This window comes from Crocuta crocuta, unplaced genomic scaffold (assembly GCF_008692635.1).
Source record: "Crocuta crocuta isolate KB4526 unplaced genomic scaffold, BGI_CrCroc_1.0 scaffold260, whole genome shotgun sequence".
NCBI lineage: Eukaryota > Metazoa > Chordata > Mammalia > Carnivora > Hyaenidae > Crocuta > Crocuta crocuta.
Genome location: NW_027527525.1, coordinates 3,788,295 through 3,806,694, shown reverse-complemented (window position 1 = coordinate 3,806,694; position 18,400 = coordinate 3,788,295). Strand labels below are relative to the sequence as shown.

The window sequence follows — 18,400 nt, the reverse complement described above, 5'->3', positions numbered from 1 at the left end:
CTCATATCAGCACTCTCTCCCAAAAATACCCAGCTCATTCGGTGCGTTTGGCAAGTCTTCCCATCATGCCACCTGATGGTATAATGTAATTACCAGGCAAGATTTCACAAAGGAAAAAATACAGGTGTTTTCACCTAAATGAGAGCCGTCATTAACAACTATAAATGGTACAGGTGAAATTAATTTTAGAGAAGGAAAACAGCATATGGACACGGACTGGGAGATGGAATCTTGGAGAGATCCTCTACTTCAAATCATTCATTTTAAAGACGGCAGCACGGAGACCAGTAGAGTGACTTTCAAGATCATCGGTTTGGGGGCGCCTGGGTGCCTCAGTCGGTTGAGCATCTGACTTTCGCTCAGGTCATGATCTCACGGTTCATGAGTGCATCCGGGCCTCAGCTGTTGGTACAGAGGCTGCTTCAGATCCTCTCTCTCCCTTTCTCTCTCTCTGCCCCTCCTCTCCTTGCATTCTCTTTCCCTCTCTCAAAAATAAATAGACATTTAAAAACATTTTTTAATTAAAAAAAAAAAGATCACCAGTTCAACCCAGCACTGGAAGCGGCAGCCCAGCAGGACACACAGTCCCCCGCTCGCCCCACTGCACGACCAGATCCCGGCTGTGGGACCTTCCCCCCAAGTCCCACTTAAGATGAAACTGAGACACTGTTTTTTCAACCTTCGAATGCTATCTCAACTGCATCTTCTGAATTCCTCAAAGCTGACACCGGGGAGAAGTCACTACACTCATTTGCTGTCCTAGAAATTATTTTGAGTTCCTCACATCCTCTTGAGCACTCTGTGGTCTACCAGTTCCCAGCACTGTGATCTAGACGTCATCCAATGGAGAGTAAGCACCTCTCCACGCCAGGGTGGAGGACAACGAGAACAAGCCAGCCAGCCTCAGGACTCACACATGTGGGCCTCATGATCATGCATGGAGCCCGAAGCTCATTTCCAAGTATTTCACATAGGAATGCTGTCTCTACTCAGCATTCCTAAGAATGCAGAGCTGCTAAAGGAAGAATGTCAGAGTAAGAACTAAAAAAGTAAGGAGTTCAAGATGGAACCAAAGAAGTGACCCTAAACCTCAGCAACTGTAGCTCCAACACAGAAGGTTCTGGAAGATGCTGGAAGTGGTCCCTGGGAAAACCTGTGCAACAGTCCCTTAGCGCCCAACTGCAGAATGAGGCCTGATATCTTCCAGTAGAGCAAAAAAAACCATTCTGCTCAAATTAAAAAAAGAAAAGACATACACACGGAACAAAACTGAAAGAAAAAACCGCTTTGAAGCATATTTTTCAAAGAGTTGACATCAAATGCAAACCCTGGAAAAGTTAGCTTTATCAAACATCCTGGGATTTATAAATAGCTCATTCTGATTTACAGTTACTATCTGACACAATGGCCGGATTTATTCTCATTCAAGTCAATGCCAATCATCCCAATCTAACGAGCCAGCTGTAGAGGTGCCTTGCATATTACTCGGCCACCAGGGCTCCAATCAAAAGGAGGATGGTGGTCAAGTGTGAGGGATTAGGAGCTTTGAAACACTGCTTTCCAATGAGGCCTATTTCATGGTCTGCTGTTGTCATACCTTAGTTCTCTGACGGGGCAGCACAAAGGAGTGATTCGGTATATGTGCTCCCCACTTTTCTGCCTCTCCCTCAGTCTTCTTATCCTTTCTTTACTACACAACACCAAACCATGTGCGTGAGGCTCTCAGCTGGGCACCACCAGTCTGACAAAATAAAGAAATGGTCCCTGCCCTCAGGAGGCCTAAACAGTTGTTAAAAAATAGAAAATGTACTTTTTTTTTTTAATTTTTTTTTTTTTTAATTTCTGGAGAGAGAGAGCAAGAGAGAACAGGGGAGGGGCAGAGAGAGGGAGACACAGAATCCAAAGCAGGCTCCAGGCTCTGAGCCAGTTGTCAGCACAGAGCCCGACACGGGGCTCGAACCCACAAACCGTGAGATCATGTTGTGAGCTGAAGTTGGACGCTTAACCGGCTGAGCCGCCCAGGTGCCCCGAAAATGTACTTTATACTAGTGGGGATAAGACTGCTTTAAAGTTTTACTATAACTAATTAGCTGTACTAAACATATAATTAAGTTTTGGCTTCCTCTTTGGTAAAAGGGGAAGAGAATCTTTTCCTTGGTCGACCCTGAAAAGGCTGCCAGATAATTAAAGGAAGATATTTAAGAAAAAAGTGTATGCGTTAGCAGGGTGGTGGGCGGGGGGGTGGTACTTAAATGTTTCACTGGTTGACTCCAGCAGGGACCTACAGGATGGAGACTATTTGGAATCCATGAGAAGAGTGGGTAGATGTAGCTGGATAAGGTGAGGCTGGTGAAGGCTTCTGCAGGGCCTTGCAGTCAGACAGCAGAGGTTGGAGCCGACCCTGCAGAAAGTCTTGACAAGTTCTTAAGCAGCAAAATGGTAAAGGATCTGACAAGCAGAGAAGGGACTGTATTCCGGAGTCTGTAAGACCAATGACAGCTTGGGAAATCCCAGGTCGTGGGATAGAAATCCCGGGCCGCACAAAGCTGACAGAATGGAAGAGGAAAGAGCCATCCTTCTGAAGTTCTTCTCTCCTGATCTACAGGGGAGCCATGGAGTGTCCAGTCCTGTGGTTAAAGCTCTGGGCCGTACCCCTTGACATCCACGCACAAAGGACCAAAAGTGTCACGTCATCCATGTGGTTTTTTATCCAAGAAAACACCTACCTGCTTTGTCCTCTGGAAAACCACCTCCATACAATCAAAACAACTGATGTCATCCCTCTTATGCCATGAACAGGAGTCAAGAAAATGACTGCTTTTGTAAATGCCCATCCCTCATGGAGCACCCACTAAGTAGGTAGCCTTTCTCCCCACTGATTTAAAAGCATACAGCCATAACGAGATGCTGACAAGTTTTCTATCTCACATCAAATAATACATGAACAAGCACAAGACAAAGCAACAATAGCCCCTTAGCGCCGATCGACCCTAGATCTTGTTTTTCTTTAGCTTATTGAAGGATAATCTGTATACCATAAAATTCAACCTTTTTAGGTGTGTGATTCAACAATTTTTTAGTAAACTTAGAATTCTGCAACCACTAGACAGGCCAATTTTAGAACATTTCCATCACCCCAAACAGATTCCTCGTGTCCAATTGTACTCCATCTCCTTTTCCTCCACGAGTCCTAGGCAACCATCAATCTACATCTGCCTCTGCAGATCTGCGTTTTCCAGATATTTCACGCAAATGGAATGATACAGTAGTCAACAAGGAGCTGTAAACTTTTTTTTTTAAATGTGTATTTATTTTTGAGACAGAGAGAGACAGAGCTTGAGGCGGAGAGGGGCAGAAAGAGAGGGAGACACAGAATCTGAAGCAGGCTCCAGGTTCCGAGCTGTTAGCACAGAGCACAACGCGAGGCTCGAACCCATGAACCGTGAGACCATGACCTGAGATGAAGTCGGACACTTAACCAACTAAGCCACCTAGGTGCCTCTAAGTGGTAAACTCTTTATAAGGATAGGTGGTAAGCAGAATGGACCTCACAGCCAGACACAGGTTCAAATCCCTGCTCTGGCACTTACTAGCTATGTGACTTTGCACAAGTTGTTTAGCTTATCTGTGCCTCATTTTTTTTCATCAGTAAATGGAGGCTAATAACTCTACTTACCTCTTGGGGCTGTGAGATTTAATTAACATATGCCTGGCACATAGCATTACATGAACGTTGCCCATTATTACCTTACATATATAATAGCTCATTTTGACTCTCAAATTCCTCTGGAAGGAGGCAGATAGTTCAGTTTTACATATGGGAATCAGGGCCCAAGACATAAGGCTAAGAAGTGGCAATGCTCAATTTAGAACCCACTCCATGCTCCTGCACCTGTAACGCTTCCAAAATTAACCTCAATCTGCATCCTGGACTGTCCTATTCCATCCTTTGTCTGTGGGTGTTGCCATTTTTCTGGGGACGACATGCTTCTATACTTACCGAAGCTGGGACTGTAGCTTTCCTGCTTTGTTTATGAAATCCTCCCAAACTGGATAGCTCCCCTACGACAAAACAAAGCCATCGATCAATAAGGCATGCTGTGATAGACATCTGATTAAGACCATAACAGAACACCCAACTCCAATTACACAGGCAATGATCTGTGTGTGCTCTCTTCCTCTGAAGTCTAGGGTATGTTGCCCAGGTTATATATAAATGTATTGGCTCAGAAATGGGGTGTGAATGTGCTCAGGCCAGGTAATCCTGTAAATACTACAAACACCAATTAGAACAATTAGAACAGAATCTGACACATATATGGATGGATCGCGTTTTGAGTAGTAGATGGTGTAAGGCTCTTCCCTGAACCACCTGACTACGGCTGTGGCTTTTCTCACCCTTATCACAAAGGATAGGGAGGAGAGAACCAGAGTGACTAGAGCCCCTCTCAGGGCAGGCAGCTATTGGGAACCATCAGAATCTCAAGGTTGAGAAGATACCTAAGTACGGCCACTCAGTGGGTGGCCTGAACCCAACATCTACATACAACATGACAACAGGTTGTTTCCCGACCACATTTCAGCTCACAGGGAGCTCAACACCTCTCTGACACCCCGTCTTTTGTGTCCATGCAGCACTGGCTTGAACTTTCTGGGCACCCTCAGAGTGAAGGCCAATCCTGCTTCCGTAGGGTAAGAGGATAACCAGCACATTCATCTACAGCTTTCCCTTCCCTTCCCAAGGGCAGCTCATCTTCTACATGGGCCCGTTTCATGCCCCTGCAGCATCACGGGGACACTGCATGGCATCTCTCTGCTCTTGCACGTGCGGTGCTCAGACACAAACTCAGAACTACAAGTACGACTCTGACTGCAGCAAACCAGAGTGGACTGTGACACCTCCCTACCCATTAAATGTGTATTAAGATCAAGCAGCCAACTGACCAACAGGTGACACAAAATAAACCCATGAAAGGAAAAACCATGGCTAAAGAAGTGGAGTTGAGGGGTGCCTGGCTGGCTCAGTCAGAGCGTGTGACTCTTGATCTCAGGGGTGTGAGTTTGAGCCCCATGTGTGGTGTGGAGTTTACTTAAAAAAAAAGAAGAAGAAGAAGAAGAAGAAGAAGTAGAGTTTGGCACTCAATCATTTAAACATAGAACTAAGACTAAACATAGAGAGTGATCATTGCAGGACAGAACGTAAGTGTTATGAACACGGACATGATGGACTTAACACGGGCCACCTCCTGATTTTGCTGTTTAAGGAGAGGAGAGAGAAACTCTAACGAAGTTAATCATCTCATCTTTCATTGCAAAAGTCCAATCAGAATAGTCTACAACTGCAACTGAGCTAAAACATAATGGTTTCACCTTCCTATTAGTTTTAACAGTCTTATTTTCTCACCCTTGAATACAGTCTCTCAACCTTGCCACTGAGGATATTTTGGTCCAGACAGTTCTTCGGTGGGGAAGGGGCTGTCCTGTGTACTTTAGGGTGTCCAGCCCTATCCTAGACCTCGGTTCATGAGATGCCAGAAACATCCACAGATGCCACTGGTGGGGACTACCAAAAATACCTCCAGGCATCTGTGCCAGATGGACCTTAGGGGACAAAATCATCCCCTGGTTAAGAACCACTGCTTTAGGGGCACCTGGGTGACTCAGTCGGTTGAGAGTCTGACTCTCGATTTCAGCTCGGGTCATGATCTTACAGTTAACGAGTTTGAGCCCCATGTGAGGCTCTGTGCTGACAGAGTAGAGTCTGCTTGGATTCTCTCTCTCCCTCTCTCTCTCTGCCCTTCTCCTGCCCTCTCTCGCTCTATCTATTAAAATAAACACTAAAAAAAAAAAAGAACCACTGCTTTAGAGGGATGTCTGAAAAACGAAGTTCTTTTGGAGAAGAAATCATCATGTGAAGTTCAGTAACCCCTTCAGTATTACTTCACTTCAGTTTCAATCCTGTTACATGAAAGTAAAATTAAATATATTTTTGTTTTACATCTTGTCATAAAACTGCCTCTTTATACATTTCTGTAGGTATCAAGCCTGTCTGAAAATGTGCACAGAAATATCTGGAAAAATTCTCTACCAAAATTAAAATGGGCTATTTCTAGAAGTTAAGATTTGGACCAATAGGTTTCTTTCTTGTTTGTACTTTCCTACATGGCCGTGTGTGTGTGTGTGTGTGTGTGTGTGTGTGTGTGTGTGTGTGTTAAGTAAGGGTCATGTATCATTTTTATGAAAACAGTAGTCATTACATTTTTTTTTTAATTTTCAGATCAAACTAGGGGCTTTTGCAACAAAACACCATGAATTTACAATCCACCCAGAAGAGCCTGAAGTCTGTTCCCTAGATGCTGCAAGAGCACATCCATCAGTTCTGCATTTGAAACCTGCTTGGCCCAAATGCAGGTGTCTGGATTTATTCCCCTAAGCGACAAGCGACAATTTGCTCCCAGGGGACGCAAAGCCGCACCCCAGGGATCCTGTCTGACTAGCTCCTGACAGAGGTCAGGTGGCAGCTATGACACCAATACCCATGCACAGATCCTGTGCCCGTCCTGCTAAGCCCCACAGCCTCCATCTCGTCTCGGTGCCCCCAGTGGGCTGCTTCTACTCAAGACATAACTTTCTTTTAACTTACGCTGAGTCAATCTTTGACAGCTCAGGCTACCGTTCAGGCCCATCAAGACATTGTGGGGAATTCCAGTTACAACATCTCACATATTTACCATTTTCTTGTCAAGTATGAATGCTCTTCTACATCTACATCAAGTAATTAAAGAGGTAAGGGCTGAGATCAGAGTCCTCTGACTGGCCACTGGAGATCTCCGTCCAGATAGACATCAGTTAGCATCCTTAAAAGCACCTAAGAGTTCAAAGCAACCAAATTACAGCTTCATCTAACCTTTTATTCTCTTTCACATCCACAAAAAAGTATGAGAAGCTCTTCTGAAAAGCCTGAAGATGTTCACATGAACTGACCACCAACTTCTAGCCAAAAGGTGGCTCATTGACATAAAGGAGGCCAGGAGTGCTGGGCCCTCCTTTTCCCAGCACCAACCACTCCTATGCAGGGACCCCTGGAGAAGGTCACAGAGATGATTTAGAATATTTTTTTAATTTTTTACATTTATTTATTTTTGAGAGACAGAGAGAGACAGAGCACAAGCAGGGGAGGGCCAGAGAGAGAAGGAGACACTGAATCTGAAGTAGGCTCCAGGCTCTGAGCTGTCAGCATAGAGCCTGCTGTTGCAGGGCTCGAACCCACCAACTGTGAGATCATGACCTGAGCCAAAGTCGGATGCTCAAGTGACTGAGCCACCCAGGTGCCCCAAGAATATTTCTTAAGGGAAAAAAAAAAAAAAAAAAAAGTGAGGCACATTTCACTGAGAACATGCCAGAATGGCAAGAAGCCAGCACAGGGAACACACAGTCCTGACTTCCAGCCATGGCTCTGCCCAGTAAAGTATTAGGGAAAGTCACTTTACCTCTCAGGGCCTGCTCCTTATAATGACAAATAACAAAAACAAACAATCCCATCATCATTCCTGACCACTCACATCACTGAACACGGAAAGGCTGTAGGGAAAGAACAAGGGACATAAACTCGGGAATCCAATCTCCCGGATTGAACCGTGGCACTCAGGCAAGTCGTCGCACCTCCACAAGGGGATAAGTCTCTCCTTCTCAGGGCTGGTGTGAGGAGTCACTGAGATCAGACATCAAAAGTGCTCAGGGCAGTGCTGGGCACTCCGTCACTGTCCAATGAACGTTTGACAGAATTGAACCAAGGGTGTGCAATCCCCCTCAGGAGGCCGGTGGAGATGTGAAACTCAAAGTCAGACTGTCCACCCAGGCTAGGGTCCCACATTCTCAGTCCGAAGTACAGAACCAGCTGCAGCTCACGGCCGTTAACCAGCTGGGTGTCAGTGTCAGCATAGTCTCCGCCACCCCCAAATACATGGCAGGAAGAGTACTCAAACCGACGTGGATGTGCCTGAAATCAACTGCTCAAAGCACTCAAAAAAAAAAAAAAAAACTATTTCTCTGCCCCCACCGCTTGGAGCCTCATTTTAGTCTTTACCAAATTAGTAACAAAAGGAGGGTCCCCTCTCCAGTCAAGGGGTGCAGCACATGGCTCTCCACCCACGAACACCCACTCAGTCAGAGGAAGGCTTCCGAAAGCAGCTCGCTCCTGATTTAATGATATTCGACAGTCTATCAAAGAGTGTCAGGCCCACCTGTTTTAGGCAATATATAATTTAATGGAGTCTAAAAAAAAAAAAAAAGAAAAGAACTTCTAAGAACAGAAGACAAAAAGCCTCCTTGTTGAGAAATTTTTTAAAAAAGTGTAAATGTTATTAAAATGTAAAGGCAAGGGGACGTTGGATTGTTCTGGATCTGGGCTTGTTTTTTTGTTTTTGTTTTTGTTTTTTTTTAGTTTCTTTCAAGGTAAAAAAAAATAAAAAAAGTTTCTACCCACCTAAAAGTAGTTTTACTACTAAAATTCACAATCTTGCAGGAAGTGAGAAAGGAAAGAGAAGAAATTTGAACAAAGTGTTAAAGATAACAGAAAAAAAGCTCTGGCTTTTTCTAGACTCTAAGGCTGAGCCAAAGTGAGTGTACTCAAATTTCAAAAGAAAGCTGCAATCAGGATGCAGTATCCACTGAGAACCCTTTCAGAAAGCAATTCCAACACAGTCCTTAATTTTCTGATCTGCACCGCCCACCAAGAAGTCCCCAAAAGCTTCCCTCTGAGGCTTCTGGTTCTGACCGGGCTCAGGTCACATTTGAGGTCCCTAGGAACGCATTCCCGGGACTGTGAGAAAGTCTTCACACAGACCCCACTGTGGGGCCCGCCAGAGAACACATAAAAGTTTCACAACTTTCCAGACAGACCGAAATTTAAAAAAAATAAGACCATGCACCCACCCGGGTTCTGCCAAGTCCAAAGTCACAGGTAACAGGAACATGACTCTCCTCTCCCCGGAACCACTTGACTTTCTTTGGAGGGGAGGGGAGGTTTTGAACCCCTGGCAATTTGCTGAAAATCGAACTCAGACCACACTGGATTCCGAGAAAGGGAAAGTTCGTAGTACAGAAACGGGAAGAGAAAAGGAGCCTGTTTACAAACACGTAGAGGACCCTCCTTTAATCAAGCTGCAAGACTGCCTCCTACAGCAAGAGAGGTGGGGTCTCCCTGAAGACAGGCCACAGCGCCCACCTCTGCATCCACCAGCTGGGCGGCCCACCATGCTCGCCACACTACACACACCACTACTGACGGCTATTCTCTCTTCTGACCTCCAAGGGGATTCAACAATCTTGAAAGCTCCTATTTCGCCATCACCATGTAGCTCAAATGTCACCTCTTCCAAAGCATTCTCGAATGCACCTGCTTTCCTCACATCATACAATCCACCATCTGTGAGCCTGAGTCTCCTCCTCCAAACTGGGCTCCAGAACAGAGGAACGGAGGGAGGAAGGAAAAACATTTCTAGTAAGAGCAACGGCTGGCACACATACAGGGAAGCAGAGAGGACACAAGGGGGCTGTCACCAAGGGACACTGGAGTGACACACTTATGCCGGGGACCTGCAGTGTGGGCAGGGTGGACAAGGTGACCGTGAGCAGGCTTCAAGAGCAAGGTCAGAGTTTAACCACAAAGAAGACAGCAGAAGTCCAGGTAGATGGTGAGTGACATAAAGCCCCCATCACCTAGGTGACCCGAGAACCTAATAGGTCACATAGCTAACGGCAGCCTGGTCCCTTAGGGAGTGGGGAGGAAACTGAAGTCATTTTCTTACTTCTGAAAAAAAAAAAAAGTCCCACCCAATCTGTCAACTTCCCCTAGAGTTTGGTGGCCACTTAAACAAATATACGAGTCAGCTTCCTCACCCCTCCCCTGAGGTTGAGCTCTGGGAACGCCCCCAGGTCCCTCTATTCTTCTCCCTCCCCTTCCTCCACTCTCCCCACAGCCAGAAGGCTGGACAGGCCACTTGCCTAATGCAGGGCGCAGGGCTCAGCCCGTGGCCGTTTTGGCTCGGGGTTCTGTTTTGCTTGGTTGTGTTTTGTATTAAACAGAGGCCCGGATGGCATCCCACACACGGAGCAGAAGAATAAACTGTGTGTAACCCATCGGCAAGGCTGGTTAACGACACCCCATAAATAATGCAGCAACTGCCTCTCCCAGCCCAGCCCTCAGACAGCAGAACCTCAGGGGACAGCGGAGGGAATGAGACACCCACGCTGCCACACGGGGAGCAGAGAGGAGCTGGGAGCCGTGGTCAGAGAAGGGGCGATTAGAGGGAGCCAGAGCCGGAGGAGCCTCTCCCAGGGAGGAAGCATTCAGCTTAGCTGAGAAGAGAACAGGGCTTGGGGGGGTGCGGGGTACAGGCTACAGGGAGCAGGGTTCCAGCTCGAAGGCCTCTGTCCTGTCAGAAGATGGCAGATGGAGGCTGGCTCACCAGCGGTCACGATCCTCAGGGTACCACCGGCCGGGTAAGCCCCAGGCGCCTCTTTTCACCCTGATGACGTCAATGTCACATCTTCATCATGAAGCGCCACCATTTTCTGAAGACTTGCTTGGTGCCAGGCGCCCACATCAGCGTTCCTCAAACTTTCACTTACATTGTGTCTACCACCTGGGGATCTTGCAAAAACACAGGTTCTGATTCCCTTGGAGCCAGGTGGGCCCGGGGGGTGCAGGTTTCGTGTGAGTGAGGCTGAGGCTGCTCTGGGAGCACAGCTCTGCACTGAGGAGCACAGCTGCACACACACTCTATTACACGCTCACGACAATCTGAGAAGGCAGATGCTGCTATTATTTTGCAGCTGAGACTGACATCGTGACCCAAGTGCTACCCTGATTCCGGGGAGTGTAAGCAACCAGATGAGCAGACCCGACTGCCCAGCCTAGCCCCGGGGCTACAGACAGCCACTCAGCAGGCAGGCTGGGTCCTGCCTGGTCCACAAAGTGAGGTGCGAGGCCTCCCCTCGATACACAGCTTCCAATTACAACTGCAAATGCTCCAGGGGAGCTCTGCTGTCACCCGAGAAATGCTCATGACCCTCAACCACTTGGGGGAAGAAAAAACCACACAAGACACAAAACAAAGGAAAGCCCTTTGTATGTTGAAAAAGGTCTGATAGGAATGAACCGGAAATGGTCACGGGTGCGGTCATTAGCGGTATGATGATGGGGAACTTGATCACATCTTCAGGTTTTCTATGGACGCGGGGACTGATCTGCTCTTGCCAGATCAGAGAACCTGTCTGGAGCGTGTCTACAGGCTGCTGCTCTCACTGCCCTAGCCACCAGGTCCCCAGGGCAGGTCTGTGGGAACTTCCTCAGGGTGAGCCTGGACATTGCAGCCCACAGCATCCCTCCCCAGCCTTCTAGGTCACCCCTTGTTGAGCTCAGCCTTCAGGGAAATAAAAAGCAAAGCTTCCAGAAGAAGCTTCTGACCTGAACAGGAGTGCCTCTGGACCCCATGCTGGTAGAAGAAATCTGCGGCTTCCAGAAGTGGGTGTGAAGGATGAAGGACAGGGCCCCTGACTGTCTGTCACAGCTTTGTCCCCCAAACCACCCTTCCCCACCCCATCCTGCAAGAGGAAGGGCCCCCAAGACCCGCAGATGAAAGGCACTGTGTAAGCCCATCCATCATAAAAACCATTCCTGGGCTTTTATTCTCTGATTGGGGCTTGCCTAATCCACTAATTATCCCTGTCCATCAAGTGGATGACAGCCTTGGGGATAATCAATGGTTGCTTCCTCACACGCCCACCCTCACCCACTTGCCCAAGCTCACCAGCAATAAATATTCCTGTGAAAAGAAGATTTAACCACAAAAGGTGCTTCCTCCACCCCACCGCCCTCACAAACATACCCACGTGTAACCAGAACACCCTCCTTAAGTCAAGGACATCAAGTTTCCTCTTCCCCTAGCGCTGGGAGGTTCCCCACTGGGAATGAAAGAAGAACCAAACAAACATGTCAACTGTATCTTCAAAGTATGATTGGTTTTTTTTTTTTTACATTTTCTACAAAGAGGCATTCCTTTGTCCATCCTGATGCTTCCAATAGAAGTGAGCTGCGTGGACGGGAAGTGAAATCAATTACAGTTAAATAAAATATAAAATTCAGCTCCTCACTCAGGTGCTCAATAGCCGCATGTGGCTAGTGGCTACAGTACTAGACAGGGCAGATGTGGAAAGGTGTACTGGACGGTGCCAGCCATGTGGCGACAAAGCCACTCTTGGCACCCCTGGGTTGTTCTAGAACCATTTTTTAACACGCAAAATTGGTGTGTCTACTATGCTCTATCATTTCTATGAAAACGAACCCCTCTCCTCTCCCCTCCTATTCCCTAAATTTAACCCCCCCATCTGTACTGCCATATTTCCTTTATGATTTCAGATACACACATAAGGCCACCTAGGAGTCCAAATTTATTTCATGATCATCATGAGGAAGCCCATCTCACATTTACATAGTATTTGAGAGAGTATAAAGGGCTCTCAGCGCAACCCTATGAAGACACGTATTTAACACTTTTCCTTTTCCACAGGAAAATAAGGCACAGACAGTTAATCCACCTAAGGTCAGGGGAAAGTCTGCCCTCATACCCAGTTCATATCATGAAGTCCTCCTACGTTTGCCCAGTTCTTTTCAAAATGCAAATGGAGCGCCTGGGTGGCTTAGTCGGTTAAGCGTCCGACTTCGGCTCAGGTCATGATCTCACGGTTCGTGGGTTCGAGCCCCACGTTGGGCTCTGTGCTGGCAGCTAGCTCAGAGCCTGGAGCCTGCTTCAGATTCTGTGTCTCCCTTTCTCTCTGCCCCTCCCCTGCTCATGCTGTCTCTTTTTCTTTCAGAAATAAATAAAAAACTTTTTAAAAAATGCAAATGTGCCAAGGGCACCAGGGTGGCTCAATCGGTTAAGTGTCTAGTTCAGACTGTCTCAGGCCAGCTCAAGGTTTCACGGTTCGTGAGTTCGAGCCCCACATCAGACTCTGTGCTAATGGTGCAGAGGCTGCTTGGGATTCTCTCTCTCCCACTCTCTGCCCCTACCCTGCTCACATGCGCACGCTTGCTCACTCGCGCACTCTCAAAATAAAATTTAAAAAAATAAATAAGTTTTACGTTCACCTAAAACTTACTGCTTCTCCACAACTGGACAGTTATGAACTCAACATCTAACCACCTTGCACAGGGGCTGGAGGCTCTCACCCAAGAGCTACAGATTAGCCTCCCCAGAATAACAAATGTAGATCTATCTGCCCCCCCACACCTTTGTCCCGCTACAGGTCGTGCAAAGCTTCTGTTCCATTTGTTTATTCCTGTGTATAAATGTCCACATGAGACAGTGAACAAAATACTTGGTGACCTACACACCCTATAAAATGATGGGGATCGTTACCATTATTTCTTGTTCGCGCACCTGTGCTCACCCGCCGCTCCCTGGAAGTGGCCTCTCTGACTTGCCTCCACCCAACCCCAAACCTGACTCTGCAAGTCCACCCCGGGGAGCAGTGGCCTCACCACACTGTGCACACTTCGACTAAACACCGTCCACTAAACAGTGCCTTCTCCACACCCCCAAGTCCCACCCCAGGCTGCTAGGAAAGACACCGGTGGGCGGTCACCAAAGAGGCAATCACATGTTGGGTATTTCTACACTCACCACTCTCAATGTACTCTTTCCACTGCACGCCCTCTGCCTCGCCTGGATACAGCGCCCCGGTGGGCAGCTGTACCCCAGTGTCCGAAAGGACCAGAGTGACGTAGAGGTTAAGAGCATGGCTCTAGAGGGGTGCTTGGGTGGCTCAGTCAGTTAAGTGTCTGACTCGATTTCCCCTCGGGTCATGATTTTCATGATTTAGGAGTTCAAGCCCTGTGTGGGGCTCTGCACTAGCAGCATGGAGCTTGGTTGGAATTCTTTCTCTCTTTCCCCCCTCAGTCTGCCCCTCCCTTGCTCAAACATGCTCTCTCAAAATAAACATTTTTTAAAAGTTAAAAAAAAAAAAAAAAGCATAGCTCTAGAGTCAGTCTGCAAGACTTCAGATCTACTCACTAGGTGACCTAGGTGACTTAGTCACCCGGACCTGCCCTGTCTTCATCCGTAAATGATGCCCATGCTAATCCCCACCTCCAAGGATGGCAATGAGGGCTGGGAAAATCATGCAAGTGCTTAGAAGGGTGACCAGCACTTAGAATTCAATGAATAGGGACTGCTATTTTCAGGAGTCAACGTACAAGGCCAGCCACCCTAACTCAGACATTTAATGAGTACCTACTGTGTACAGGCACGGAGTGGGGTGCAAGCCACACAGAGATTAGTGGCCAAAGCATTGAAGAACTCTAGCCAGTACGAGCATCGATGTGTGAGCCACCAGTCAAATGGCACCACACTCTAAATATAAAGCACTAGAAGGTGGGGGTGGTGCAAGCTTCTGGAGGTGGGAGATGCCTCACTTAGGTCTTCAAGGACAAAGGGGAGCTTTCCTGGCAAAGAGGAAGGAGATAAAGAAGGGAGAAAGTTTCCCCTGCCAAAGAAACAATTAGCAAAGGGGTGCCTGGGGGGCTCAGTCGGTTCAGCGTCCCACTCTTGACTTCAGCTCAGGTCATGATCATGCAGTTCGTGAGATCGAGCTTCATTTTGGGCTCTGGGCTGACAACAGAGCCTGCTTGGGATTCTCTCTCTCTCCCTCTCCAGCTGCCCCGCCCCTGCTCACTCGCCCTCTCTCCCAAAATAAATACCTGACCTTTAAAAAACAAAAATTAGCAAAGCAAAGGAAATACAAAAGACCATGCTACATTTAGGCTTGGGAGTCATTTTGGTCAACTGGAACACTTTCCAGAAGGTGTAATTTGGGGGCACGGGAGAGGGGAGCAGGGAGAGCCTCATGGCGATGGTGGCACAGGAGGCTCTTGGTCGCTCAGGGTGGCCCCCAAACCACCCCCCACTTCTACCTGTTCCTGGTATAATCACAACCACCAGAAACTCACCAGGAATGTCTGCTGAAACTACAGATGTCGGAGCCTCACCCCAGGGCTACACAATCACAGTCTCTGGGGAGGGCCCCAGACACCTGCATTTAACACCCAGGGGAGACTCAGACTTTCTCACTAAAATCACACACAGCAAGACTGGAGAATGACCACCCCAGATAAGACGCCCAGTCCCTCTGAGGCTTCGCAAGCCGTGGTCTCAGCAATTTTCAGTCCCAACATTCAAGTCTGGCTCCTTGAGAAGTAATCCCTGGTGACCAGCACCCACACAGGGGAATGTGAACCGACGCGTGCTTTCTGAAAGGCACTGGGCAATGCATTTGAAAAGCCTTGAGAAGTGCGTACCTTTGACCCAGGCTAAATCCTTCAGGGGAAACTGTCAATGCAGATCAGTGTCTAGCTTCAAGGATATACTTGCTGCAGTGTTGCTTATAATTAGTGAAAAACCGGGCACAGCCTAAACACGAATCCGTACGCAACACATGGACCTGGCATCCCTCTCAAAGCCTTTGCATGCTCTCCCCCTGCCTGCAACATTCTTCCTGGTATCTCCACATATGCCATACGGTATTGCTCTAAGGTCACCTTCTCTGTGAGACCTTCCGCATCCACCCTATTTAAAAAACAACATCACCTCTGCTCCATTTTTTGCCCGTTCTAATATACAAAAGAAGTAACTTATTCAGTTCATCTGTCCCCACTCCCCTAGAATGTAAGCTCCAAGAGGCAGGGACTTGTGTCCATGTTATCTACTCCTGTACCCCTAGCACTTAACACAGAACTTGGCATACAGTCTGAACTCAGATACAGGTCAACTGAATAAATTAACTGTACACAAAACAATGGAACAGCACACAATATTAAAACTGACATGGCTTATAATTACACACACGGAAAGACAACGTTAAGTGCAAAGCTAAGTGAAAAAAGGAACTTTCTGGAACGGCGTAGGCCACGTGAACCTTTGTCTGAAACGTACGTATGTAACCCACTCTGTAATCAAGTGGTTATGGGCGAGTTCTAGTTTTTACTTAACTGAAGCGTCTTAGTCTTTTTTCCATTAAGTTCATATTGCTTGCATAATCTTTGAGAAGTAATCCCTCATGAAATGCTCTCAAAACATTTGCTAATTTTTTTTTAAGAAATAAGCTTTCTCCTTAGTGACTTAATTAGGGTGTCCCTAATTAAGGCCAGCACAACATCAAAGAGGCCAGGTTCCAGGGGACCCTTGCTTCAGATCTACTCCTGGCTACAAGATGACCTTGGTCCCTCCAGCAGCAGCGGGCGGAGCCTCAAGTGCTCAGATGCCAAAGGCTTGGCCACCAGCGGGCTATCCTGGCTCTGCTCCCCGCTCCTTGCTTCCTATTGGGGTGCCTCATCCAATTATCCAGGCCGGAGATCACATCCTGCAGGAGAGCTGGCTTTGAAGGTACAGTAAACAATCACTTCAAAACAAAGAGCGACCATTAAACCAAACTCAAAGACTTCCTTAATGACTCCGTGCTCAGCTGCCGGAGCGGGGCTCTAGCAAGCCAGGCCTCAGAAGCAGAGTGGAGGTCTCCCTGGAAACGAATCTCGAAGCATCTCCAGCCTCCTACTATGCCCCCTTCCTGTTTTGCACTCAGTCATGTGGAGTGCAGAGCCGTTACTGGGGCGACCCCGATGGAGCGGGGGCAGGGAGGAGGGTTCCTCAAGCAAAACAAACATGTGTCTCGTGGTTGTCACCTTCAACAGCTGCATCAGAACCTTAGGTCTCACACCCTGCCTGCCCCCCACCTACTTCCCTCTGCTGACAAATCAGAGGCAGCCATGGGGTGAGTCAACCACCCAACAATATCACGTTGGCTGGGTCAAACTCTGCTTTAAATAGAAAGAGGCCCCCTGAGCTTCTTGAAGCAGTTCAGAGAAGAGCCTAGATTGTTAGGCTTTATCTGGTTCATCGTGAGTCCTAAAGGTACAGACAAGGCAATCGTCAAAGACATCAATGAAACACACCCATTCCAGAATCTCAGAGACAGCCCACGGTGGAAAAGCACAGACCCTGGGACGCCTGGGTTCAAATCCCAGCCTTACATCGCACTAGCTGTAGGGGTGGGCAAATGGTTTAACTGCTCTGCACCTCACTTTCTCCATCTGTAAAATGGGAGTCATAGCAGTAACTACCTCACTGTAGATATACAGGAAATACCTGGCATGTTGGGAGGAGGAAGAGTCCATCTGTAAAGCACTAGTACAGTGTCTGGTTGTGCCATAGAAAGGCTTACTAAATAGGTAAAATAAATTGTAGTTCTCAGTTTAGTTGTCACTTGTACCAAAGCCTCCCCTGACACGGTCCTCCAGCTCCAAATGAAAATCAGAGGTCCTCCCCAAGATCCTGCTGCTTGTGTGCTCCCTCTACTAGACAAAACAACTGAGGGCCAGGACTTTATCTGTCTTGTTCACAGGTGTATCTCTGCCCTGTGTGTACACAGCAGGCATATCATGAGATCTGTTGCATACGTGTACCGTGTTCTCTCAAATTATTATGCTGAGAGTTGAAAAGCATATATGGTCTCTACTGCATTATCGAAGTGGAGATACAGGTTTTTTGTATTTTCTGAAACATCTCAGTCCTGTTATCGGCAGGACGCTCTGCCAGAAACCACCAGGGTAGCTCACACAGGTCCACAAGAGCATTTTGTTTAGCATCTATTTCAGCCTTTTCCGTGTACTTTCTCATTTGAGCCTCTACAACCTTAAGAGGGAAGTATTATTTCGCCCATTTCACAGCTAAGAAAATCAAGTCTCAGGGAGGTTGAGCTACTTGCCCAGAGTAATCTAGCTAGGAAGTGGCAGAGCCAGGCTTCAAAGCCCCAGGGCAACTGCTGAAGGTACAAATACTAGATAGAATCAACACAGAACGTGAAGAATGCCTAAGGCTATCTGGCTTGGTAGAAAGAAGAGGGCTCAGAAAGGAAAGTGCTTTGTAGGGGGGCCTTGAAGGATGAGAAAGATTTCAACAGACAACAATGCAGAGAGTCTGCCAAGCAGGGCAAATGGCAAGGATGAGAGGCACCGGGTGTGCTCCGAGAAGCCAGGGGCTCTAGGATGGGAACACCACACATGCAACAGAGCGCTCGGCTAGGGCCACACTGCAGGCGTCCTGGAAGCCAGGCTAAGGCAGGTGAGCCACAGTCGGCAGGCAGGAAGAACCCCAGTATGGCCAAGTCCTAGGCAGAGACAGAAGATCACTGCAAAGCTGCTGCCGTAGGGCAGGCTAGAGGCAAATACAGCCACTTTCAGACGGTCATTCCGGAAAAGAAGGGAGAATTCAAACAATGTAGACAGAAAAAGATGGGCCTTCAGAAGCAACTCTTCTCCCTTACCATCACAGCTCGGCAAGACTTT

General features: G+C 47.6%; 1 protein-coding gene across 5 annotated transcripts in view; it reads right to left on the bottom strand.

Moving 5' to 3' along the window:
• Positions 1 to 18,400, bottom strand: part of MTSS1 (MTSS I-BAR domain containing 1) — a 163,968-nt gene that overhangs the window by 135,737 nt on the left and 9,831 nt on the right. For all 5 annotated transcript variants that reach the window (XM_077764317.1, XM_077764303.1, XM_077764312.1 and 2 more), the window contains exon 2: positions 4,001 to 4,062. In XM_077764317.1, coding sequence (XP_077620443.1) covers positions 4,001 to 4,062 — 62 coding nt within the window. The remainder of the gene's footprint in view (positions 1 to 4,000; positions 4,063 to 18,400) is intronic.